Here is a 22,875-nt window from a genome sequence, read left to right as displayed (position 1 = left end):
TTAAAGGATGGAAAGATATTAAGATAAGTTCTAATACAACTCAAAACTGCAGCGCTTCTTTGGTATGACAGAAAAGCAGGTTAAAATAAAGTGATTCATCACAGGGCCTTGCTCTAATCTTCCACATACCAAGAGAGCTCTGAATTAACAAAGAGTCTCTTTCACTTCCTCCCAACAGGCCCAACTTACTTATATTCATAACATAAGACTTCAGACTTTGCCCTCTAGAAAAAAAGTCTAGGGCATTAATTCATTACCTCTGTTTGCTTGTTTATTTTCTGAATGGGAAGAATGCCAAATTTAGCAAAAATCCTAAGGTCATTTTTGCAGAAACTCTTTCTTATGCAGTTCTCTGTCACAGTTAAGTCATACCGCATATAGAAATGGCTTAGGGTAAGCATTTACACCGTCCCAAGTTCACTAAAGAAAATTTATATGACAAGGATTTCCTTGTTTTTTACTCAAGTTTCTATACCTGCACTTGAATTTCTGTATCTGCTTGAAGTAAATTAGGAAAATCTAGACCCAAATAAAATATAACCTAATTAAGGGTACATGTTAATTTCTAGTCTACTCTTAACTTCAAAGATTTAACAAGTAACTGAGTCTCCCTTCACTGACATCTAACTTCTTCAGGAACTTTTTGTTTCTCCTGGCAGCCTGTAGTCATTTACCAGGTTTTGCCTCTGGGTGAAAAAAAAAGTACAGATGAATAAACATACAAACACATATTCATATATATGTTTACTTTTCTTTCCTCTTCAGAAAATATAGAGCACCATGCTTAACTAAATACTTCACATGCCATCACGCATGTAAATGGAAAATTTCTCTTTGAGCCACGGTAAGCTGTAAACAAGCTTATATAAGTTACCATAACTTAACATGGCACTACCCAATCAGTTCACCTCTGAGAATACAGTAACTGCAAGTCTAAAAAAGTCCATTAAATATTCAGAAAGCCCATCACTTTTATTAAAAACTTCAGACAGACAACCCTGAGAATACTCTGTTCACATTATTTATCTACTTACTTACTTTGGTTCAACTCTAGTAAGACTGTACCTTGTCAGAACAAATTAGTTAAAATAATTCTCAAGTCTTACTAGAGTTTGTATTACCATCACAGCCAAAATGTGCAGTGCAAAGTAATAAACAGTAGGTCAAATGATTTTGACACTCATTTAAACTATCAACCAAATATATTAAGTAGCAATTTTTACTCTGGGAGTCATTTGATATTGTATTGCAACCTATTTCAAAACAACAGTTTTTTCAGTCATTCCCATGATACACATGCAGGTCATTAACTACTTTCAGGATTTTAACTGTGCTGTTCTTGAAAAGAAATATTTACTGGTCTTGCTTTACATTACCTGAATGCTTTAGAGCCCGATTTAAATATAGAACACCATGTACTTCAGATAGAATAAGATATTAGAGCTATTTTCAAAATGCCTGATAACCATAACTAATACAATCCTAGACATCTGAGGACTTTTACCGAAATACATAGCTTTTAGTCTTATATTTGTTATGTAAACTGCTCAAGCACAGAACAAAGCAGCATGCACAAGTTGCTTCTAGCATGAGTTTTTAGCTACCGTGCATGCATGCGAATTTAAACAAGAGGCAAAAACAGCATCATGATCTTTCAAGCTTTTATGAACTTACCCTTGCTCATCAGAAAGCTTTTGAAACAGTCTGAGAAATTAGAAACCAAAAAAAGAGAAAAGATTCAGTGTTTTGCTTGAAACTCATAACAACATTCATATGAGCAGCACACCAGCACCCTCACTAAGTGAAGGGGAAACTGTGAAAGCCTGAGGATCAGCCAGCATGGAGTAGCACATTAGCGATCTCACACAAGTCAGAAGCACATCAGGACTCGCATGATGTGTAAATCAGGCAGAAAACTGACAAAACAAGGCTGCAAGTTTTCAGTGCTTTCAATTTAGAAAAACAGCATGAGTAGAGCCTTGTTTTAATTCTGCATCACTTATTCCAGTCCTGCTAAACAGCACATTTGGAAGATACTCATTTCAAGAAATGAAAATTAAAGTCATCCCTGAGTCCTAACAAGAAGCCTGGCTCACAAAGGCTGTTTCCTTGCTTATTCAGCTATCTCTGATGCTAAATACAAGTCATATATGCAATTGATAAAACGTCCTATTTATACTTTCACACATTAACGGAGAATCATACACATTCCGTGCGATTCAAGGATTTTTAGCATTCTTGAATATGAGTATTCTACTGAATTAATACTTAGAATGTGAAATTATTTCAAGTGCTTCAGAAATATTCCTCAGTGAAGCCTGCACTTTGTTAACAGCATAAACCCTAAAAATTAAGTATGATGACATCAAACTACCACTTGCAACACATAAATATCTTAGCCACAAAGTAAGAAGGCACAGCTGGTGGAACTGCAACTTGCAATGCCGTATTTTCAGAGCTAAGGAAACCCCTCCAATCTTCCAAAATACAAAATTTGAAGAGAGTTAGGTAGGTGTTTAAAAAAGACTTCAGTCAGAGAAGAAAAGTGGGGATACACCAAAAAAAGGATTAGAGAGAAGTATTAATCAGGACTATATAAGATACAAAAGCAAAGGAAAATATTGGTAGAACAAATATGCCACCATAGAATTAAAAATTATGTGGATGCACATCTTATATGCGTCATGACTTTGGATGGGCAAAGGAATACTAATTTTTTTTTAACCTCTGGAAACATCTCTAGACTGCAGTAAGACAATTTATAAACATTTTTAAACTCAGGTGCAAGCAATAATATCATAAAGTTCACCTCCAGAGTTTGTCATGGAAGCATCCATATGTCTCTAAAGTGATTTTCCCAATTGCATTGTGGGGGGGAAAAAAAATTCTACCCCCAATAGCCTTTTGAGTAATCAGTATTCCTGCTCAAGCAAGGAAAGAAATCCATATAAAGCTATGTATGAAGAAACTATTGTGCATTTTCTCTGGAATTGCAGAAAATCTGAAACTAAAAAAACCATCACAATTTTTGTTGAAAATATGGTATTGCAGTCATAAGCTTCTATTGAAAGCAAACAAAAAGCTTGTCCAGAATGACACAAACAAACTGCAGATTTGTACTCTATGAATGGCTTAGCACAAGACGATACTTTTCTGGATGCAAACAGTTCAATTAACTAAAGCAAATCCGTGCAGGACACAACCTGACCTCTCCACCATCTGACGTTTCTTATGTCTAACTTTGCTGGCCTCCCTGATCGCTTCCCACTTCTTCCAGTCTTCTTCACTGCATGGACCTGGGATAAAGTTTACTGGTTGCATGTTGCTTCCCACTTTCCAAGATTCAGTCTTGCGTGCCAGCATATCATCCCTCTTATGGTGGGAAGACGGCGACAACACTCTACCGCTCCTCTTTCTTTCCTCAGGCACTGAATTTTTTTCAAGTAAACATAGAAATTTGGACCGGATTTCTTCTGGAAGACTCCAAGGATCAGGAAAAAGCGCAGGGTGGTACTTGTCAGGAGCACCTGATAAAGGAACTTCTTTTTTCTGAGAGAGGATTTTACGAAATATCATGTCATCTTTTTCCAAATCTGGAATCACAGGTTGGCCTTCCCGAGGTTGCAGAATTATTTCACCCTCTAGAGGAGGCTCCTGCTCAGAGAATTTTCTGAAATACTGGGGATCCTGGAGAACAACGTGATTCATATGGAAGGCCCCAGTCTTGCGAACAAACAAGTCATCGTTTTCTAGATCTGGGTATGGATATCCATTTTCAGGATCTCCTTCATCATCACATCCTGGTATAAAGGAAATATTCTTTCTACATTTTATGAGCCTAGGGCCAGAAGTAGGATCAATTTTGCTCTTTGTTTCAGAAGACAAGTAGTCAGAGTATTTTTGCAGGGCCTGAAGTAACAAAAACTGACTGAAGCATATAAAACAAAAGGAAGGAAGTAAAATATCATTAACTAGTAAAAAACAAGCAGATCATAATGTATTGAGATATACATTTGTTTTAGATTTGCAGTATCCTGAGCAGTACAATTACACCACTTGGCATTCACCACCACTAACTAGAGCACAGTGCACATCCACCAATGTAAAGGTAGCAAGACATACTGACTTGCCAGTAAACAGCACACTTCATGCTCACAGACAAAGCCAGAAACCCTATAAATCATGTTATACTTTCACATTTACAATTTTCAGAAGATGACCAGCAACCTACAGCTATAGTAAAAAATAAAACAACAAAAAAAGTAATAATAAAAAAGAAGCACGACATCACAGGATGCAGTTTAATTTCATTTAGCTGTTGCATATCCAGACACTTCTTTTTGATGCAACAAGAGTACAACTCATGCAGTGGTATGAACCTGGGCTGGTCAGAAGCCTCCAAGATTTTTCCTTCTGTAATCTGTGACAATGGGCTTCCCACATATTCAGCAGTTGGCTTATAGTTTTGATCCCTTCTGCTACTGCTATTCCATTCGAAACTTGGTCTTGGCTGGTTAGCAACAAGGGCAGAGCTTTGTTTGTAAGCAAAATTCATATCCTCAGAATCTGATTTCTTTCTACTGTCCAGCAGCACAAGAAAACACAGGGAAAAAAGAAAAAGTGCATGCACTTAGTAAAATGCATAGTGTCAACAGTGCAACAGTTGTAATGAAAATAATATTTCAATTATTTTCCTCAAAAAAAAAAAAAAAAAAAAAGTTTTGCACACAGGAGAGAAACAAGGGCATGCATAAAAACGCACCTGAACCCTTGAATCTCTTTATACCAGGGTTTGAAAGAGGATTTTCTTATTTTTTTCCATAGCAATTCTTCTTCTGGAGTCCAAAACTTAGGAAGAAATTTGTCAAAAGGAACCACTGTATTTGATGCTGAAGAACTTAGCTTGCGAAAATAGAGGTCATCTTTTTCAATGTTTGGGATGACTACTTCTTCTTCCTCATCCTCATCGAAATACCCAGATAATTCTGGAGAAATGTTAACTCCTGGTTTGTTTTCCACTTTAGTATCCAACTGCCTCTGTCTCCTCTGGTTACTGTTCAAAATACCCAATCAGTTAAGATATTTTAGGAGAAACTTAACAAAAAGAATGCAAAAAAAAAAAAAAAAAAAAAAATACATGCTTTTCGGCTCAGGAGTTCAACCTTGTGAATAAAGCAAATTAGTTCTCAATTCCACCACTGCAGTACCAGAAATAACAAAAAAAATGTTAAATTGTTATATCGGCATCCTATCACATCTGACAAAAATTTGATAGAAAAGGCACAGTAATCTATCACCTCTGTTAAAATGCTGATTAGAAGGCTAACTTTGAGTTATCGATGGACTGCAATTTAGGTAATAAAACAGTTACTTGATCTTGGATTAGTATCTCTGACCTCTGTGGTTCAAGCACTGCAGCTAGTGGACCAGCCGAATAGTTTTCTTGTGAGCAAGATTTAGGAGAGTCATTGTGCAGCATGAAATGATGTCCAGGTGCAGTAGAGCTTACAGGGCTCTTTTGGACTAGAAATCTACGATTTGCTAAGTCATCCATAACCAAGTCGGGCATCCTTTTTCCATCTTCTGAATCAGAGCCACTGTCATACTCATAGATCATCTGTAGGGAAGCTGGATTTGTAAGCCCACATTCTGCTCTGCTATTTTGGCAGGAAGCTATGGGATTCCTTTCACGTCCACTGAGGTTGACCAAAACAGGAACAGAATGAAGACAGTGAAGTCACACAAGATGAAACCCAGGAACTGCCCACTAGTCTCAAGTGTGCACACTAAGAAATTGGACAAGAGAAATTCATCACCACAGTTTGGAAAACTTTAATGAGAAACTAAAGCTGTATGTATAGCTCATTCAAGACTTAAGATCATTTAAACCCCCTCTGCGTCAAGTATGACCAACATCAACACAATCAGTTTTTTGGGTTTTTTTTGAGTAAAGTGGAAGAAAGTCAAGCAGACAAAGAAAATAACAGGAGAAATTAAGTTAAACAAACAAACAAACAAAAACCTAGACAACCACAGCAGCCCCTCCCCTTCACTTAGAGTATTTTGTTTTCAATTGTAGCGACAGCACCTTTTTTTCATTCACTAATAAAGAAAACATTTGTTAAAAATATAAATGAAATTCTGCTTTACAAAGACTGCACACACCAGTACCTTGAAAATGTCCCATCTAACTCTGTGTAGACAGGGCTTGCCCAGCTCCTCCTGTTGTCCTCATTCTTCTCTGTTCTTTTCTTCCTTAGGGGTGCTGGCATATATGCTGGCTGCTTGTTTTTAGTGGGTAAGAAGCGATTGAAGTCAGTAGCAGGTTTTGGTTCAATTACAGAAATCCTTCGATAGGACCTGTCATCTTTATGGGAGTCGCGCATCTTGAAAGGCAGTTCTGAGTCTGTGTCACTATCACAACCTAAGAGAACAGGGGAGAAAATAGATGGCACAAATGTTATTCTCTAGGTAAGAGTTTCTATCTAAAAGTTACATTGAAATATCCTAAAATCAGTTTAGCTGCATGTTTGAGATATTTTCCCTGCAAAGTTATTGACCTACTGATAGGACTGTAGGTAAGGTAAGGTATTTTTAGAAATTTGTTCTGAGGCTGTGATAAGGTCCGTTAAGCTGAATTTGGTTTGCATGCTCATGCTACATTCATTCCATTCTTTCACTATCACTGCTGCCTGCAGGAAATAAAGCACTAAACTCTAAACTAAAGAAATAAAAGAGCAGAGAAGTTTTTGGGTTTTTTTGTTGTTTTTTTTTTTTTCTCCCTATAATTAAAAGCACATTTGCAACTCATGTTTACTATCAAAACCAACTTACTAGCAAAGAAAAGAAATACGCTAATCTCAGCATATTAACATCCATTAGAAACCCTGGGTACATATCACATATGTAACATGGCTATATATGTTGCTTTGCTCAGATCAGAGATGCTGTATGTGATGTATCTGGTCCAATAGTTTTAATTTACACAAAAGGAATAAAATCCAAAGTCACTGTTTTTATATTGTTAGACTACAAGTTAATTCTGAATTTTAAATCTGGAAGAAAAACAAGGCAGGTTAGAGTGGAGCTATAGGGAACTAGTGTCACAGATCTTCTTGTTACCTTTTTTTCCCCCATGATAAATTAAAATATCAAAAATAAGAACTACTATTCAGTTTTCGACCTAGGTGGGAAAAACACTGGTTATGTTGAATGTTCACAAATCAAATGAAAAATATAGATTATATGATATATCCATGATAGGAACAAGACAAGACATTTTTGAAACTGTTTTAGGTGAACTCACCAGGATCTGAATTCTTGCAACTACCCTTCCTGAAGTATAGGAAAATAGCCCACATGGACACACATCCTGACGTGACAGTGGAAGCATGATTATTAACAGCCCTTCCTAGTAAAATTCCTGTGGACATAGCTTTACTTCTATCAACCGTTAAAGGTCAATATTTGCTTTAGGAAAACACAACCCATGGCAGTTGCAAAATTAGAGTTGCCTTCCAAGTCACTTAAAGTACTGGGCACCTGTAATACTAGATCCATACACTGTCTTTTCCCACTCTCATAAGATGTGTTTATAAAAGATTTAAAAGACGAAAACATACCTTCACTGCCACCTTTCAAGGTTATATCTGATGAAAAGCTTGTGGAGGACCTTGAGCCAAGAGAGTCCAAGCTATCGAAAGAATCGTCTCTTTTGTGGCTTGCTGAAGATGGAAAAGGTTCTCCTCGGTCCACGTACCAAATATCACCGTACCCACTATCCCTGCCACTTCTGTTTAGGTGGCTGGACTCCTCAAGTGCCTATGGGAGTAAATTTTGAAAGATCCTTCATGATAGTTTAAAGCAGAATATTATTAGTGAATTTGCACTCAAAAATTTTAAAAATGTGTCTTGACTGCACTAACAAACTTACCAACGTCAATCCTAGAAAAATAGAAAACCTTGAATAGATGAGTTAAAACAAATTCTTAAATTTCCCTCATTTCAGCCAAACAGAATCAAGACAAGGCTTATTCACAATTTACCAACCAATCACAGGGGATGGGCTCTGAATTTCTTGATTACATTGGTATCGGAAGAACCAGGGTAGGCTAAAACTCATTCTTTCTACATAGCCCTTGACAGTAAACAAAAAACAAGAAAACACTGTGATAGTAGTCTCCAAATTAAGACTGAGATTAAACCACCAAGAGATTATTTTGAGTTGTAGAGTTGCAAAGTATAAAATCAGGGTATTTATTTACTACTTCTGATGTTTTCCTTACCTTAGTCAATGCTTGCCCTAATAACTTCTCAAATGCTTTAAGATTGAGATATGGACCATTATAGTGAGGGTTACTTTGTGCTTTTCTCCCCAGCCAATATAATGTAATCAAAACCTAGGAACATAAAACAAACAAAACGAAATATGAAGTTCACTTGTTTCCTTCTCAACCAGCATTAAGGCATCTCTCCACGTTACTGAGAGATTTTCCACATTTAAATATAAAATCTTGTTTACAGTGTTTGCTAGAATTTCCATCAAAACCACTTAAAGTGTTGTATTATATACAGCATAATGCAAGTAATCATGTGCAAGTGCTGTTTAATTACTGTATTTATTTGAAAAATTAAGACCATTAGAAATGACCACAATGGGGCACTAATTTGAATGAGCAGCTGAAGAATAAAATAAGAACAATAATGCCATAAACAGAAACATCAGAAATATTTTAAAAATATATTTAATCAAAATTAGTGAGAAATTGTTTCAAATAGCATTGAAGTAAGTGTCTTACGTTTTTCACTCTTCTGTTGGTCTCCTCTGGTCTGAAGGAGTGAAGGAATGAGGAAAAAGAAAACAAAACAGTTTTAAAGTCTGATTAAGTTTAGTTATTATTCAAGATTTAAAAGGTTTGAAGCCCAATTAGAAGCTATATAAAACATAAAACTATGACTCTTCCAAAAAAAAAAAAAAAATAGAATAGCAACACACTTCAAATTCTCAAGCATAACTATACTATTTTAAGCATTGCAGACAAAGCAAGAAACCATTAAAGATTCTGATTTGAGAACAATTCAGAAAGGTTCCAGGCTCTTTCAATTAGGTTTCTAGTTACCAACAACAACATGGAAAACAAGCAAATATCTGGACAATATACTTCCTATCCAGGAAGAGCTTCAGATCCATGTGAAAGCAAAGTACTTTCCCTCACTTTGTATTACATTTTTCAAAATATTTAATGGATAGAACATTTCAGACTTAAAAAAAAAAAAAAAAAGGCACCCATCAAGCACTAGCAGTAATTAGGGTGAGAGGATTCGAACAAAAAGGTGTGGAATTCATATACAGTGGCAGAAAGATTTACAAAGAGTTCAAGATTCAGACCTGTGATGCATCAGGTCACATATTTTACTACAGGGTTTGGTCAGCATAGACAGCAGTCTTCAGACAAACAACACAACTCGACACAGTTCACACAGTCACTCTTTCCTCTCTTTCCCCATGTTTGAAGAGAGCACCTTTGCTACAGAGTACTGATGGGGTGGTCATGCCCGTCATGAAGAAATCAGGCAGCCATGAGCACAAAATCATGAGATGCAGCTGACCTGTGCAATGACACCTCTCTTAATGTCAAATACTTACATGTATAAGTATAAAGACCCTCCTAAAATACATTGCTGTTGTAATTTTTTTTATTATTTTTTTATTTTTTATTGAGCATTTATTGGAGAAATGTTTCGTCTTTTATCATGAGCATATGGATTTCTTTTCAGATGTACGTGCTATGGCTGTTACCTAATGTGTTGATTACAGACAGGCTGGTCACTAAGCAGAGAACAGAAAATTGCTCTCATGAGGCTGTATAAGCTCCACAGTGTATAATCATTATACTTTTCACATCTGATGGAGAGTATTTTCAAGGTTTACACTCTTTGGCCTGAAGGCTTAAGGTCATTAGGACAGAATTTCCTTAGTTATTTGCAATTATAAAAGCATAGGCCATGCATACCCTTGCTAAGAATGCCTTAAAATTTTCTTCCAAACTTTAGCAGTCCAGGAAACAGTGAAAAATTCTGCCTTTAGTCACTATAGGCTGTACCCCACTGGTCACACCAGCTTTCAGAAGGAAGCTCTGAATTGAACATGGTACCCACTTCTGCTTCTCATGAGTTCTCTGCAATCATTTATATTGGTCATTTGCAACATGAGGAACACTCAGCTGTTTTTGTATTTTTATGTATCATCTACACTCAAACAAAGCATGAACAGGCCTGCGTACTCAGGCTACAAACACTGCAAAACTTAAGAACATTCACATCAACTAGTAAACATGACTAAACCCCAAATGCAGGCATAGAAAAATTTCACACACACGTACAGGAGACAGTGGTCCATTCGCATGCTTGCTAGACTAACAACAGAAGCAAGCTGTCAAGTTGTTTATTCTTAGCAAAGCTTTTCCAGTTTTGTAATTTACAAGCATTACTACTTTATTTCTTCAAGCTATGCCTGTTGGCCTCTGATCCTTTAAGCAATTTGTTTTGATAGGTAAAGTCCAAACATAAAAACCAGGAAACCTTCTGCTAATCTAGAGCAATCAATTGCTTATTTACATAGGTATATATTAATTCTTCAATAGCCCTTACATAAAGGGAAAAGAGGAGGGATTCCAGATGAGTAATGTATAGTCCCAGAATCCGCACAAATCCAAAATCTATAGAATTGTTTCCACATTAAAAAAAAAAAAAAAAAAAAAAAAAAACCTCAACAAAGAAATCCAATGCTGTTATCTTACTGGAATGCCTTAAAAAAAACTTATTGTCACCTTTAGTTTTCACAGCTGCTTCTCTGTGAGGCACGCAGCTATCAGAAGATGCAATTTGGATCCACTTGCTATCTTTCTCTGAGCGAAATAAGAACCTCATACATCTACATTGTGGCCAAGCTCACAAACTGTGCCTGAGCTATGCATGCACAATCCACTGCTGGTGTACCTTCATCAATGCAATTAAACACCAATCACACACTGGAAAATTCTAAAAAGAAATGTGATATTTTAATTCAAAATGATGATGATAGAACTCAGCTGGTGGAAACAACAGTCTTTATGAAATTAAGGGTATTATTCTGGCTTGAATAAAAGAATGCCATTGTGCTGTAACATACGCAGGCTGCTGCTTTGCTGAAAGCTGCACCTTAAAAACTATCTACTGAAAGAAGCATGCTCCTGTCCAAATGACAGTTCCACACTGTTTACTAAATTTCATTAAATTTCAAAAATTAACCTCTGCTTTCCCAAAGGTTTTCTCTAACTATGCAACTTCACTAGAGATGTCTGAACTAAGAAACAAGCTGCTAAAGAGAACAGTCAGCACTGTACAGAAATAATTTTACTGTGTGCTTCATCTGATCCCACTAGTCTCAATATTTTAGCACTTATTCTGAAGTTCAAAAGAAGACTGGGTTACCTAATTTAACTTCAGTGTCAAACTCCAGCTAGCACAGAATTCTCAAGTTCAAAACCTACAGTTTCTCATTCATGAAGCACAAACCTTAAGTACTGGCAGTGGTTTCAGTAAAAGTTTACAAACAACTTCAAAATTAACCACCCTGGAAAATATATATCAAATGCAGCATAGAAGTCTAAAGGCCATGAGATAACAAACTGTGGGGGATATTTTAATAATTACGAAGCATAACTGTACAATTCCAAGTTGAACACTGCTGCAAGGATGTGAAATAACCACTCATGGAGAAGCAATATCTTCTGTGTAAATCATCTGAACTACGTCAATCGCTTAGCAAACAGAAAAAAAGACAAATGGGACAAAAATAATGTGCACTTGTTAGTAGATTATATGCTTAAATACCAAATACCTTAGTTACATTTGAACAAAATGCACATTCACCAAAATAGTTTACGCTTGGTCAGCATTAGAGGATGAATGCTTCTCTAATAAGGACCACTATATAATAAAAGAAAGGGACATGGCAATAACAGACTGAGCTGCAGCTCAAGGAATTTATTCCCAGAACCACTATTTGCTCAAGGTTAAATAGCAAAATTAGTCACTAAGGCCCCTGCCTGACAATACAAAGGCTTTGGCAGCAGCTCTACCTTAAGGATTTCCTGATCTCTCTTTCCCTTCCAGCCGTTTCTGTTTGCTGCCCTGTGATTATGCCAACACAACTCTGATTCACACTGTGAATCAGGACCAAAGAGTCAGTTTCTCTGTTTGGGTTTTTCTAATATGCATTTCTAATGCCCAAATTAACTCACTCATCTGATTTACAGCATGCTCGCACAAGTGAGCATGTTAGTATACAGCTGCAAGTCAGGCACACTGCCATACAGGAGCAGAGAAGGGCCTGGTGAAAGAGGAGCTTGCCATGCCAACAACCTAAGAGACCCCAGTGATGGCAACCCAGCCAGAGGCTCAGCCTGCTTCCTGGACTTCTGCCAAAGCTCAAGTTTGAGGCATGAGGATAGCTTCCTATTATTTCAACATACTTTGAGGTATTCTTAAAAATAAAAATTGTACAAGACAGTCATACAACTAACAGTAGCAAGCAGACTGTAATACAGTCTAGTTGATTTCTTAAGGTAACTACTTCCAGAAGATATCCACTGGAAATGCTAACACCTGTATACATATATTTTTCAGTGTCTCCTTGAAGTAGAGCAGTGTATTTTAAGTAGTTATGTTTAGGCCGACTTATTTCAAAGCTTTTAATATATATACCCAACAGTTTGGATTTTGTTTTCCAAACTTGGATCCCTGAGATCCTAATACATGTTAAATTCTGGAAACTATCAATTAGTAGCAGCAGATCACTCCCATACTTGACTTAATGTTTTCCAGAGAGAACATCAATGTGGGGCTCAAGAAGAAAACCAAGATACGAGATGTCAGTACAATTCTGAAAGATTATTTTGTAGAATCCCTTTAAGAAACGATGGCTTTCTGAGTATCTGCTTTTAGTGTAGAAACATTCTGGAAATGCAGATATGGATTTAAAAAAAAAAAAAAAAAAAATTAGATATATCAGAGTCTTCCCTTCCCCTAAATGAGTTATCTGCTGAAAAGTAGAAATGGGTCGAGATAAGAAAGTTCTGCATCCATTTATGGGGAGGAAGAAGGGACAGAGACACTCCCACTGATAGAAAGGAATGTGCCAGTGACAAATGCACTGTGCCTAGTGCCAAACCCTGCCCTTGGTGATGAATAGCCCAGAAACCCCAACAGCTGCCAAAGCTATCTGTTACCCATCCCTTCCTCCATGCTACATATCTTACTAATGCAGGACTTCACAAACAGAACGCAGATTTCTGTGTCAACAGAAGTGTTGGTGTTCTCCTTCTGACCTTCTAATGACCAATGCTGAGGTTCCACCACCCAGATGACCTCGGAAAGACTTGGCCAACCCCTGCTTTAGCTCAGGAGCAGCCAAAGCCCTCTACCAAGCTCCAGGCACTGCAGCCCGACACTGGCACCTTAACTTACGTGTCTGAGGAAGACTTTGAAGGGTTCGAAGGATTCTCCACCCACTACTACCAAGGTATGTCACGCAGGAGAGCAGCACCATCCGTCCAACTAGCAGCAGGCTTGTGCTAAATTTTAACCTCTTTGGACACCTACTCAATTGCTATTAATATTGCCGTTATCAGATTTCACTGGATTCCCACATGCTGCTCAGAATAGAAAGGCTTCAATGGACGGCAGGACTGCAGCATGGGCACAGAGACACGAGGACATTCCTCCAGCCAGTGCTTGTATTCTCAGCAAACTGATATTCAACCTTGAGAGCCACCGCTCACTGCTGAGATTATTGGAAACAAAATGGTCTGGTACTGCAGAAGCACTCGAGAACAGCTTTGGAAAACACACCTTCCTACTTGACTGCTCTATAAATACAAAAAGCACATGTACTTTCCATAGCAACGTATCCACCGCACCCCCATGCCACTTACATTGTAACCGTATACAGTGTCAGGTGTAAAATGAGGGCAGAAAGCGTTTCTCCATACCCCTACAAAACCAGCAACATGCAGCAGGGAGCTCCGCCAGCCCTGCTGGCAGAGTAGCCTGTCCCCAGCCCACACCTTCACCTGCTAAAGAAGGGGCTGGGGGTGGGAAGGAGGGGGGGGGATGCCCAAGAGGGGAAGGGCAGAGAAAGAATTGGGCAGGACAACACCCTCCGTGGGAACATGGCCTGGTTCACTGCCTCAGAGCCCAGCCCATCACATCACCTCAGAGAGCAGTGCTTCCTAGCTGATCTCACCCATTACGCCAAGCTATTCTTAAACCTCTTATCAAAACAAAAACAGGCACTTCTAGAAATGTGCATCAGCCCCAGCAAGTTACAGGACACTCATATTATCCATTTCCTCACGCTCTTTTCCTACCCCTCCCTGGGTGGTCCATCTCTGCCAGCTTCCTCATAGCTCAGCCTAAGCCATGAGCTTCCCCAAGGAAGAAACTAATAGTCGGGATATCACAGGGAAGATGAGATACCAGTCAAATAAAACCAAAACAATCCAAAACAATAAGACGACAAAAAAACAAAACAAGTGCCAAAGGAACGAGCCTGTGCTGAGGAACCTGGTTGATAACCCCCCTCAGGTCAGGGGCTGGCAGGGAGAAAGGGAGGGAGCATCACTGCAGTAACACCTCCAGAGAAAGAGGAGGCAGAGAATGTGAGCAGGCAGCTCACATTCTCTGTGTGAGCTTCCTGCTCATGTTTTGAGGTATATTAAAGAATTTTACAGCATTTGTAATAGTTACTGTTGCTTTGTTGACTGGTCCCTTTTTGCATGGTTTATCTACATTAACTTCGCTTGCACTGTTTTGAAGATCTCTCCCTTGGTTCTCCCATACCACACTAGATCATTTTTGTGTGAATTTTGAAGATGAATTTGAAAAGAAATCCATATTGGAACTTATGCTTGTGTTAGCTTTCTTTCCAAAAGGGTTAGCTGGTGTTTCTGTAGGGTCTCACTGAATAACAAAGATCAAAGTAGGCAATTCAGTGAGATCCTGAGAGTTTTTTGAAACACATACAAGAATACACAAATGTACAGTTGTTAACTAGCACAGAAATAGTACTAAAAGATACAGAAAAATATTCTGTATGAAGCATATTATTTGCATTAGCAGAGCTGCAGCAACCATGGCAACTCAGTATTATTTCAAGACAAAGCCAATATTCACCTTCTCTACTGCCTGATGTGACTTCACTATTATTTAATTTAATGGTTCCACAATTATTGTCCTTTTTACTTTCACTCCTATATCCCCTCTTCCCACAGAAGGATTCTAGTGGTGATTTTACAGAACAGTCCTCAGTGCTGACTCACTTATTCCTTCTGAGTACTGCTCAAATACTGCTGCACCCACTCAGGGTATGGATAAACAACTCATTGCAAGGTAAGTTAGGGTAAATATTTTCCATGCACCTACTACACCATAGCAACTGCCTGTGTGCATTCTTACCCAGGATTAATACAATTGTTCAGTTAGGAAGAAGCATTCAGTGGTGGTCCCTGATGGATTGCTAAGAATTTGCAGATGATACATTTTGCTCACTGAGACAGATTTTTCATACAATGGCCTGGGTTGAAAAGGACCACAATAATCATCTAATTTCAACTGCCATACTATGGGCAGGATCGCCAACCACAAGACCAAGACCAGGCTGCCCGGAGCCACATCTAGCCTGGCCTTGAATGCCTCCAAGGATGGGGCATCCACAACCTCCTTGGGCAACCTGTTCCTGTATGTCACCACCCTCTGTGTGAAAAACTTCGTCCTAATATCTAACCTAAACCTCCCATCTTAGTTTAAAACCATTCCCCTCTATTTTTATAACGTATATAATCAGATGGGGGGGGGGGAGGGAAGAAAAACAAAACAAAACAAACCTACCTTCAATCTCCTGCCCTGCTTTATGCTCAGAGAAAAAAACTGTTAAACATAATCCTTTATTTTTGCATCAAACAAATAGGCTGTGATGCACAAACCTGTGCATAAACAAAATAGTATACCAATTTTTAACACCCAACTTCAGGAGTTTTCATTAACTTTGAGGGGTGTCTGTAAACCCCATGCATATACATGGTATATATGCCTATATATTATGTAATTTATACATGATATTCAGCAAAGAACGTATTAGCTGACAAAAAAAAATGTGACTGGTAGTAATTTATACTGAGTATTGCTAAACTCATGCCTGCATTCATGGTGAGTTTCACCACTGCAAGGAGGTATTTACTTGGTTGCTGTTCTAATACATGCACAGAATACAACTAAATGCATAGAAGTGAACTGCTAAAAGCAAGAACTACACTTTCCCCATCCATCGTTTGCAAATCAGAGGTGGTCAAGACTTACTGTACTCCAGTCACCACTTCTTCAGGGAAACCAAGACTAGTAATAACAGGTAAGCATACAAAAATGAATTCATCTTTCTGAGAGAAGACAGGTAAATGTAGACTGCAATCAGGGCCTCTGCATTTTGGGGTATGTGGGAAATGCAGGAGCTGAAAGTAACTTGAACATATTTCTGATGGCTAATGTTTTCCTCTACAGCAATTCAAATGTAATGCTGGCAAAAGTATTATATACGAGAACAAAATTTATTTAGCATTCTAAACTAAGAATTCTCTGGAAAAATCTCTGGATGAACTCTGTGTTCAGACTGATGGACTGGTTATCTTATTTCAGATGTCTGTATTATGCTTTGGTTAAGCTACACAGGAAAGGACATGCCTTTCGCCAGCCACTAGGTGAAAAGAGGCAGCCAACTCAGCTATAAAGGCCAGACTTTCCCATTCCTTTGCACTTCAAAATAACTAAGCCCGCAAAAAACTGAAGCAGATGAAATATCCACTAGCTTGAACTGTCTCAATATTGACACGAATACTGTCGATCCTTTAATGCTAGCTGAGGACAAAATCTGAAAAAATAATTGTGTTAGTGTCAACCCCAGCCCCTCTTTTTAAGTTCAAGCCACATTGTTAAAGAACAAATACTTCAGCATTTTAAAGGGGGATTACTAAAAGCACAGCTTTTGGGAAAATATGCTAGAGCTGAGATTTTGGAGAGAATTCAGATTATTTGTAGAAATGGAAGAGTGAAGTTCAGAAAATGGATCTACAAGGTAAGTGCAATTAATTCCATGATGAACATTTTGGAAACAAGTTAAAGCTATGTTGGAATTTGCCCATAAGTAGAAATAAATCACTACTGCATGACCACATCATTTAGTTTACTAACCGCGTTTGGGATAAAACCTTTAAAAGACTACTGGGCTTTCAGTGTAGTATTTTGGCAAATTATCTCACAACCAAATAAGAAGCACTGAAGAAATTGTAATGCTTCCTTTTTGAGATTTTTCCAGATTTTGTTTCTTTGAGTTACCGTAGCAATAGGGATAACAACATCACATAAAAACATGAGACATGGGATGAACTTGATTTTTCTCTGCCAAAGCCAGTTCCCTATTAACTTGAGTTGAAGCATATGCACCAAAAGAAGTGAGGTACCAAGATCACAGAAACATCAGTGATCCTTAACATTTCCTATCTTTTCTTGATTTACCTTCATATGGGGAGGCAGAGTCAGATCCAGAAAAGAAAGCTTCAATTAACGCACTCAAACATAAATTTATTCAACCTTATCAGAAATAATTCTGGAAAAGAATATAATTTCTTGAATCAACTATTCCAGAAGCCATCAAAAACAAGGCATAATAATCAAGTTTGAAAGTGCACTACTCAGCAGAAAATGTGCCCTGTTGTTTCAGGGAGCAGACAAGATCCAAGGTGACCAAATACTTTCATCCCTAATTGCCACAATTCCCATCTCCTGTCCTGAATTCCTGCAACACATCCATGTAATGGAGCTACTTAAAGATGTGGGTGTTAACTATTCTTTGTTTAGGTTAGTTACAACTTCAGATTTATTTCTGTCATGTATGAAATGACTAAATTCAATTTGTTGCAATCAATATCACCAGATAAGTGTTTGCTTTCTGGAGGATAAAGAAACTGTCAGCCCTAGTGGACAAAAGTGTTTTAAAGCTACTATAAGCAGCCAAGTCAGGTAGAGGGTATTTTTAAACATTTGCTCAAAACATTAAACTTTTGAATCAGGTTTTCTGGCCAAGTTTTTAATGTTGGAAAAATGAATCCTTCTTTGCTGCAAAGTGAGAGAATGGGTAGATGTCCAAATACTTGCTTTGCCAGAATGTTAGAAGGTCTGTGTGGGAGGCAAAAAGGAGGTGGCAAAAAAAAGCTAGCCTAACCATATAACTCTGAGGCTGGAGAATTTATATAATGCAATATTCTGAGCATCCCAACCTACTGAAATCAAATGTGCTGGAGTTTCTGTAGTACAGTTAGAGGAGTTTGAAAATACAAACTTGGACAAAATTAAAAATATAGGAAAATAATCCTAGCCACAGAACTGCCACAGAACTGTACATGATCTCATACCATTGCTTTTCACTGGTACCCATAAAGCATGTAATTTGTAGCATGAAACTGATGACTGAGGAAAAAACTTTGATTCACTAATTAAGACACTACCAAAACGCTCCAACAAGCTATTACAACTCAATCTGGTGGCAGAGAGGGAATGGAACAAAAAGATCCAATTCTGCTCCAAGTGAGGCCATGGCAATATTCCCAACATTTTTAATGAGTGCACGAGTAAACGCTAAATTAGGAGTCTTCCTTCTCATGAGAAAAGAGATACTAATGTATTAACTCTTGGAAACTACAGTTCACTGTCTGCAGAATTTTACCAACCGTCTGGCCAGAAGTAGGCTCCTTAAAACACACATGGTGGCTGTAAGCTATCCTTCCCAGAAGTCACTCAAACTGCAGAGCCTGGATGACAAAAACAACCCTTAAGTTCTGGAAGAGGTTACTATAGAAATCCTTCACCCCAAAATCCACAATTTCCACACAACTGGGCAGACATTTTGATCCAGAGAAGGTTAGCATAAACCTGAGAATTCTCATCTAGGGATCCATGGCTTCTGCAGATGAAGGATCTCCCTATTAGCTATGAATGCAATCATTATTGCATTTAATCATTGCAATGATTATTTCAGACTAAAGATTAAGCTGCAACGTATGTCAGTGGCAACAGTGAGCTACAACAAGGCTCAGCTTCTGAGAAAAAAGTCCACACATTGCATAGCAACTGCTAATCCCACATCTGCTACTTTGGAAATGTCTCCAGAAGCAGCCATTTTCATCTTAGGTTTTTAGTTCTCTTTGAGTTTAGAAGTCCCAACAATAATACTGCTGTGACAACATAACTGTTTTCCAGTTCAGTGAAAATCCAAGCCCTCATTATTCTCCACTGAGAGTTAAAATATAGAGAGAATGAGAAAGTTGCTAACCTACTTGCAACAAGAAAAATCACACAGGTTACAACTGCAGAAGAATCACACAGGAAGCCAATTCAGAAGGCTCATTACCAGGGTGCACAACGGAATAATAAGACTCAGAATAACTCCAAGGTCTCCAATTCTTTTCAAGTCCAAACTAACAAAACTACAAAAGTTAGTTAACCAGAACAATGAAAGAATAGCCAGTAACATCCTCAAATGAGGAGAATAAATAAGTCTCTGCTGATGGTTTAGGAGAAGGTTGTTGACTCAGAGATAGTATACACAAGTGATAAGCAAATATGAAGATAATACTAAAGATTGCCAGATGGCAAATTGTTGAGCCATGTTATCCACACAATGCTGCCTGGATATGAAGATCTACACTACACATTTTTGCAACATATTTCCCCTTTCTTTCTACATAGCAATACACAGGTGGAAAAGGCTGCTATGAAAAATATGGCTAGAGTGCTCTTTACATATTATTCTCCCTACACGTGAGTACAGATGCAATTCGTGCTCCAATGTATCTACTGAAGTCTGTATCTTTAAGTTTCGTAAGTATTCTCAGTGGTTTTTAGCAAGTGAAAGTATGGAGATGCAACAGCCATCATCATCAAGGCAGTATTATTTATGGCAGAGTACAAGTCTTTTAATATACTCAAAAATAGCATATACTGCAGTGTAAGTTACGTTATTATAAAAATGAGTCTTACATAAACCAGTTCCATCAAAAACATTTCATGCTACAACAAACCAGACATCTGTTGGATGTTAATTTATTGGAAGACACTGATTCAGAAGTACTTTGGCAGTCAGATATTTATTGCTCAGTCAAAAAAAAAAAAAAAAAAAAAAGATTACAAACATTAAATCCTCTATCACACTTCCCTTGGACAACAGCACATTGAGTACATGTAAAAGTATGCACCTCAAATTTCTCACAGATAGGAAAGAATCTGTGAAAGCTTTCCCCAGGGAAAGAAATCCAGAACTGTAGAAGGAACTCTGAACAGAATGTCAGGTATGTAACTTTAAATAATAGTTCATTTAATTACACAGTTACCTAAGCTTCTTAAGAGGTGGAGGAAAAAGCACAACAACTAACACACACAGGACAGGTACGCAGGTGAATATATTTGAGTTTTCTGTATAATGAAGTTACCAACCAAATCCAAGCAATGTTTTATGAAGAAAAGCTGCCAGGAAAAAGAACAACAGATTAAAGACACGAGGTGTCATCCTCTACAAAGAGAAAAATTCCCATCAAGAGCACTCCCTAACCTCTTTTTAAGCAGTGACGCTGGAATTTTAGCACTGATGAAGACTGATACAAGCATGGAAATCAGCAGGCTATGCGTGAAATTAGTAAGACTTTTAGTATACATGAGTGCACATATATTTAAATATACGCTGTGCTCAATTCTACTGCATAAAGTCTTAAATGCACTCATTTTGAGTGTTTAACCAACTACCACCCCATCTGTTCGCTAACATGCTCCTCATCTCACAGCAGTATCTAGAGATGAAAAGTGCTTTGAAATTATGATTTTTTTTAAAAGGCTTTTATTTTTGCTAATTTCAGTTTGCACAGTAGATTCTGCATTTCACATGTACAACCAAGCCTTAACTGAAGTGCTTTCACAAAAAGAAAAGTGAATAAGCTTTTTTAAGCTTTTTTTATCACGCCAGTGATAAGACAGCTCCAGTACAATCATTACCAAAGTTAAACCAAATTTTTTTTTTTTTTAGAAATTTTAGAACGAGCTGCAATTTGCTTTGTTTAATGAACCAACATTTTCTGCCTTCTCTCTTCTACTGGGCCTTTAAGATGACCATCTACATCCAGTTTGCCTAACACTTTTCTTTGTTTCCCTACACTTCTGTATGAATCATCACTTACAAGCTATTATTTCAAAGAACCAGACACTTTCAAATCCTGTCTACAAACAAACTTCAGTTATATCCTCCACCATTAAGAAAACAACCTGATTTTTTTCTGATAAGTACCTACTAATTTTTTTCAATATAAGGGTTGGGATGTTACACGCCTTAATAAGGAAATACATGAAAACCTCTACAACTACCTTTTGTAATACCATTAAAGAATAACTGCCACCTGTCCTCTATTTCAAAGCGTGTACTCTTTGGAGGCTGACCCTGCGTTGCTGTTTGTTTTGCAAGTTGCCTGGCAAAGAAGCCGGAGCAATGGAGAACAAAACCAGAAAGAAGCCATCTTCATCAGGTATCCCATTCCAAAATAGCTGGAGAGCAATCAAAAGACTATTCCAAACCATAGAATTGGTAGCATGTGGATCACCTACAGCAAAGGGACTTAAAACTGAGGCGATGCTACTCTCTCTTCATTTACAGGAAAATGCAGACTAGGATATTGTACAGGTAAATATTGACCTTAATACACTAGTTTTGAAATTGAAGGCAGCCCTTGGAATTAAAAATACATTTACTAAGAAGTCACAGTACCAAGAGCTGAAGTAACCTGAAATAGTTAGCTGGAGAATCCTCTCATGGCTTGAGGTAGAAAAAAAACCACTATTTAGTAACTTTCCTCCACCACTCTCACTGCTATTTAATTCCGCTTGTGAGGAACCTTGTCTCTCCTGTGTCCACAGATGCACAAATAACAGGAACATGTTCCATTAAGCCTTGTATGCCAAAGCCTACATGCAATTAAGCCTGACCAAACAGTTCCTAGGAGCTTGAAGATATTTGCTTTCCTGACAAAAATCCTGCACACAAGAGCTCCTCACATAAGTACGTATGCCTTTGGTATGTTTCCATCAAAAAGATTCCTGCACCAGGAAATAAAAGCTAGCTTCTTTCTTGTTTGACTGATTAGACAGCAACATGCCACTTTTACATGATGGAAACCACATAAACACATTCCTGGACAACAGGAGAGAAGAGAAATTCAGTGTGTTCACTGCTTCCCCACATCCCCTGGACTGGAATTAAGCTTATACAGAGCCTTTCAGTGCAGGTTCCCTAATGAAACCTACACCTGTAGCTATGCAAATGCAAACCATTCTCCCTTAATAGGCGCTGTATTTGACAACATGAAAATAGATTTCTTACAATGCTTCTGGGAGCAGAAGAGATCCATTTCTCCATACATCACAGTTAACAAAAGGAGACCAACTGGATTCATTTACACTAGCTTTGAATCACATTTTATCGTAATTCCTTTCTGTCCTGACTACAATGTCTTCTAACAGTACCCATATCACAATGCAGAAATTTAGGCAGAGTTCAGGTTAGATATTTACACCAACCAGCACAGCAGAGAAATACTACATGTTCTGTGGGAAGGGAAAGATGGATGAGGAGAAAGCCATGGTGTGATTCTGCTTCAGTGGGATGCAGTTGCTTGTGCTGACAATGTGCTCAAGAGGCATCATGGTGGGTTCATACTGGCTATGGTAGCGAAGATATTACTGCTCCCA

At 37.9% G+C, this 22,875-nt stretch overlaps 1 protein-coding gene across 11 annotated transcripts in view; it reads right to left on the bottom strand.

The window, feature by feature from the left end:
• Positions 1-22,875, bottom strand: part of LMO7 (LIM domain 7) — a 128,945-nt gene that overhangs the window by 35,108 nt on the left and 70,962 nt on the right. For 6 of the 11 annotated variants that reach the window (XM_042866395.1, XM_042866399.1, XM_042866397.1 and 3 more), the window contains 9 exons: positions 8,799-8,829; positions 8,286-8,399; positions 7,623-7,821; positions 6,172-6,424; positions 5,397-5,696; positions 4,763-5,053; positions 4,380-4,580; positions 3,209-3,928; positions 1,675-1,704 (listed from right to left, as the gene is read on the bottom strand). In XM_042866395.1, the coding sequence (XP_042722329.1) occupies positions 1,675-1,704; positions 3,209-3,928; positions 4,380-4,580; positions 4,763-5,053; positions 5,397-5,696; positions 6,172-6,424; positions 7,623-7,821; positions 8,286-8,399; positions 8,799-8,829 (2,139 nt within the window). The remainder of the gene's footprint in view (positions 1-1,674; positions 1,705-3,208; positions 3,929-4,379; positions 4,581-4,762; positions 5,054-5,396; positions 5,697-6,171; positions 6,425-7,622; positions 7,822-8,285; positions 8,400-8,798; positions 8,830-22,875) is intronic. The other 5 variants (XM_042866396.1, XM_042866400.1, XM_042866402.1 and 2 more) reach the window with 5 other exon arrangements.

The sequence above is a fragment of the Lagopus leucura genome, unplaced genomic scaffold (assembly GCF_019238085.1).
Source record: "Lagopus leucura isolate 7727_CA_CO unplaced genomic scaffold, USGS_WTPT01 Super-Scaffold_100001, whole genome shotgun sequence".
Classification (NCBI taxonomy): domain Eukaryota; kingdom Metazoa; phylum Chordata; class Aves; order Galliformes; family Phasianidae; genus Lagopus; species Lagopus leucura.
This window is presented reverse-complemented; position numbering and strand designations above follow the sequence as displayed.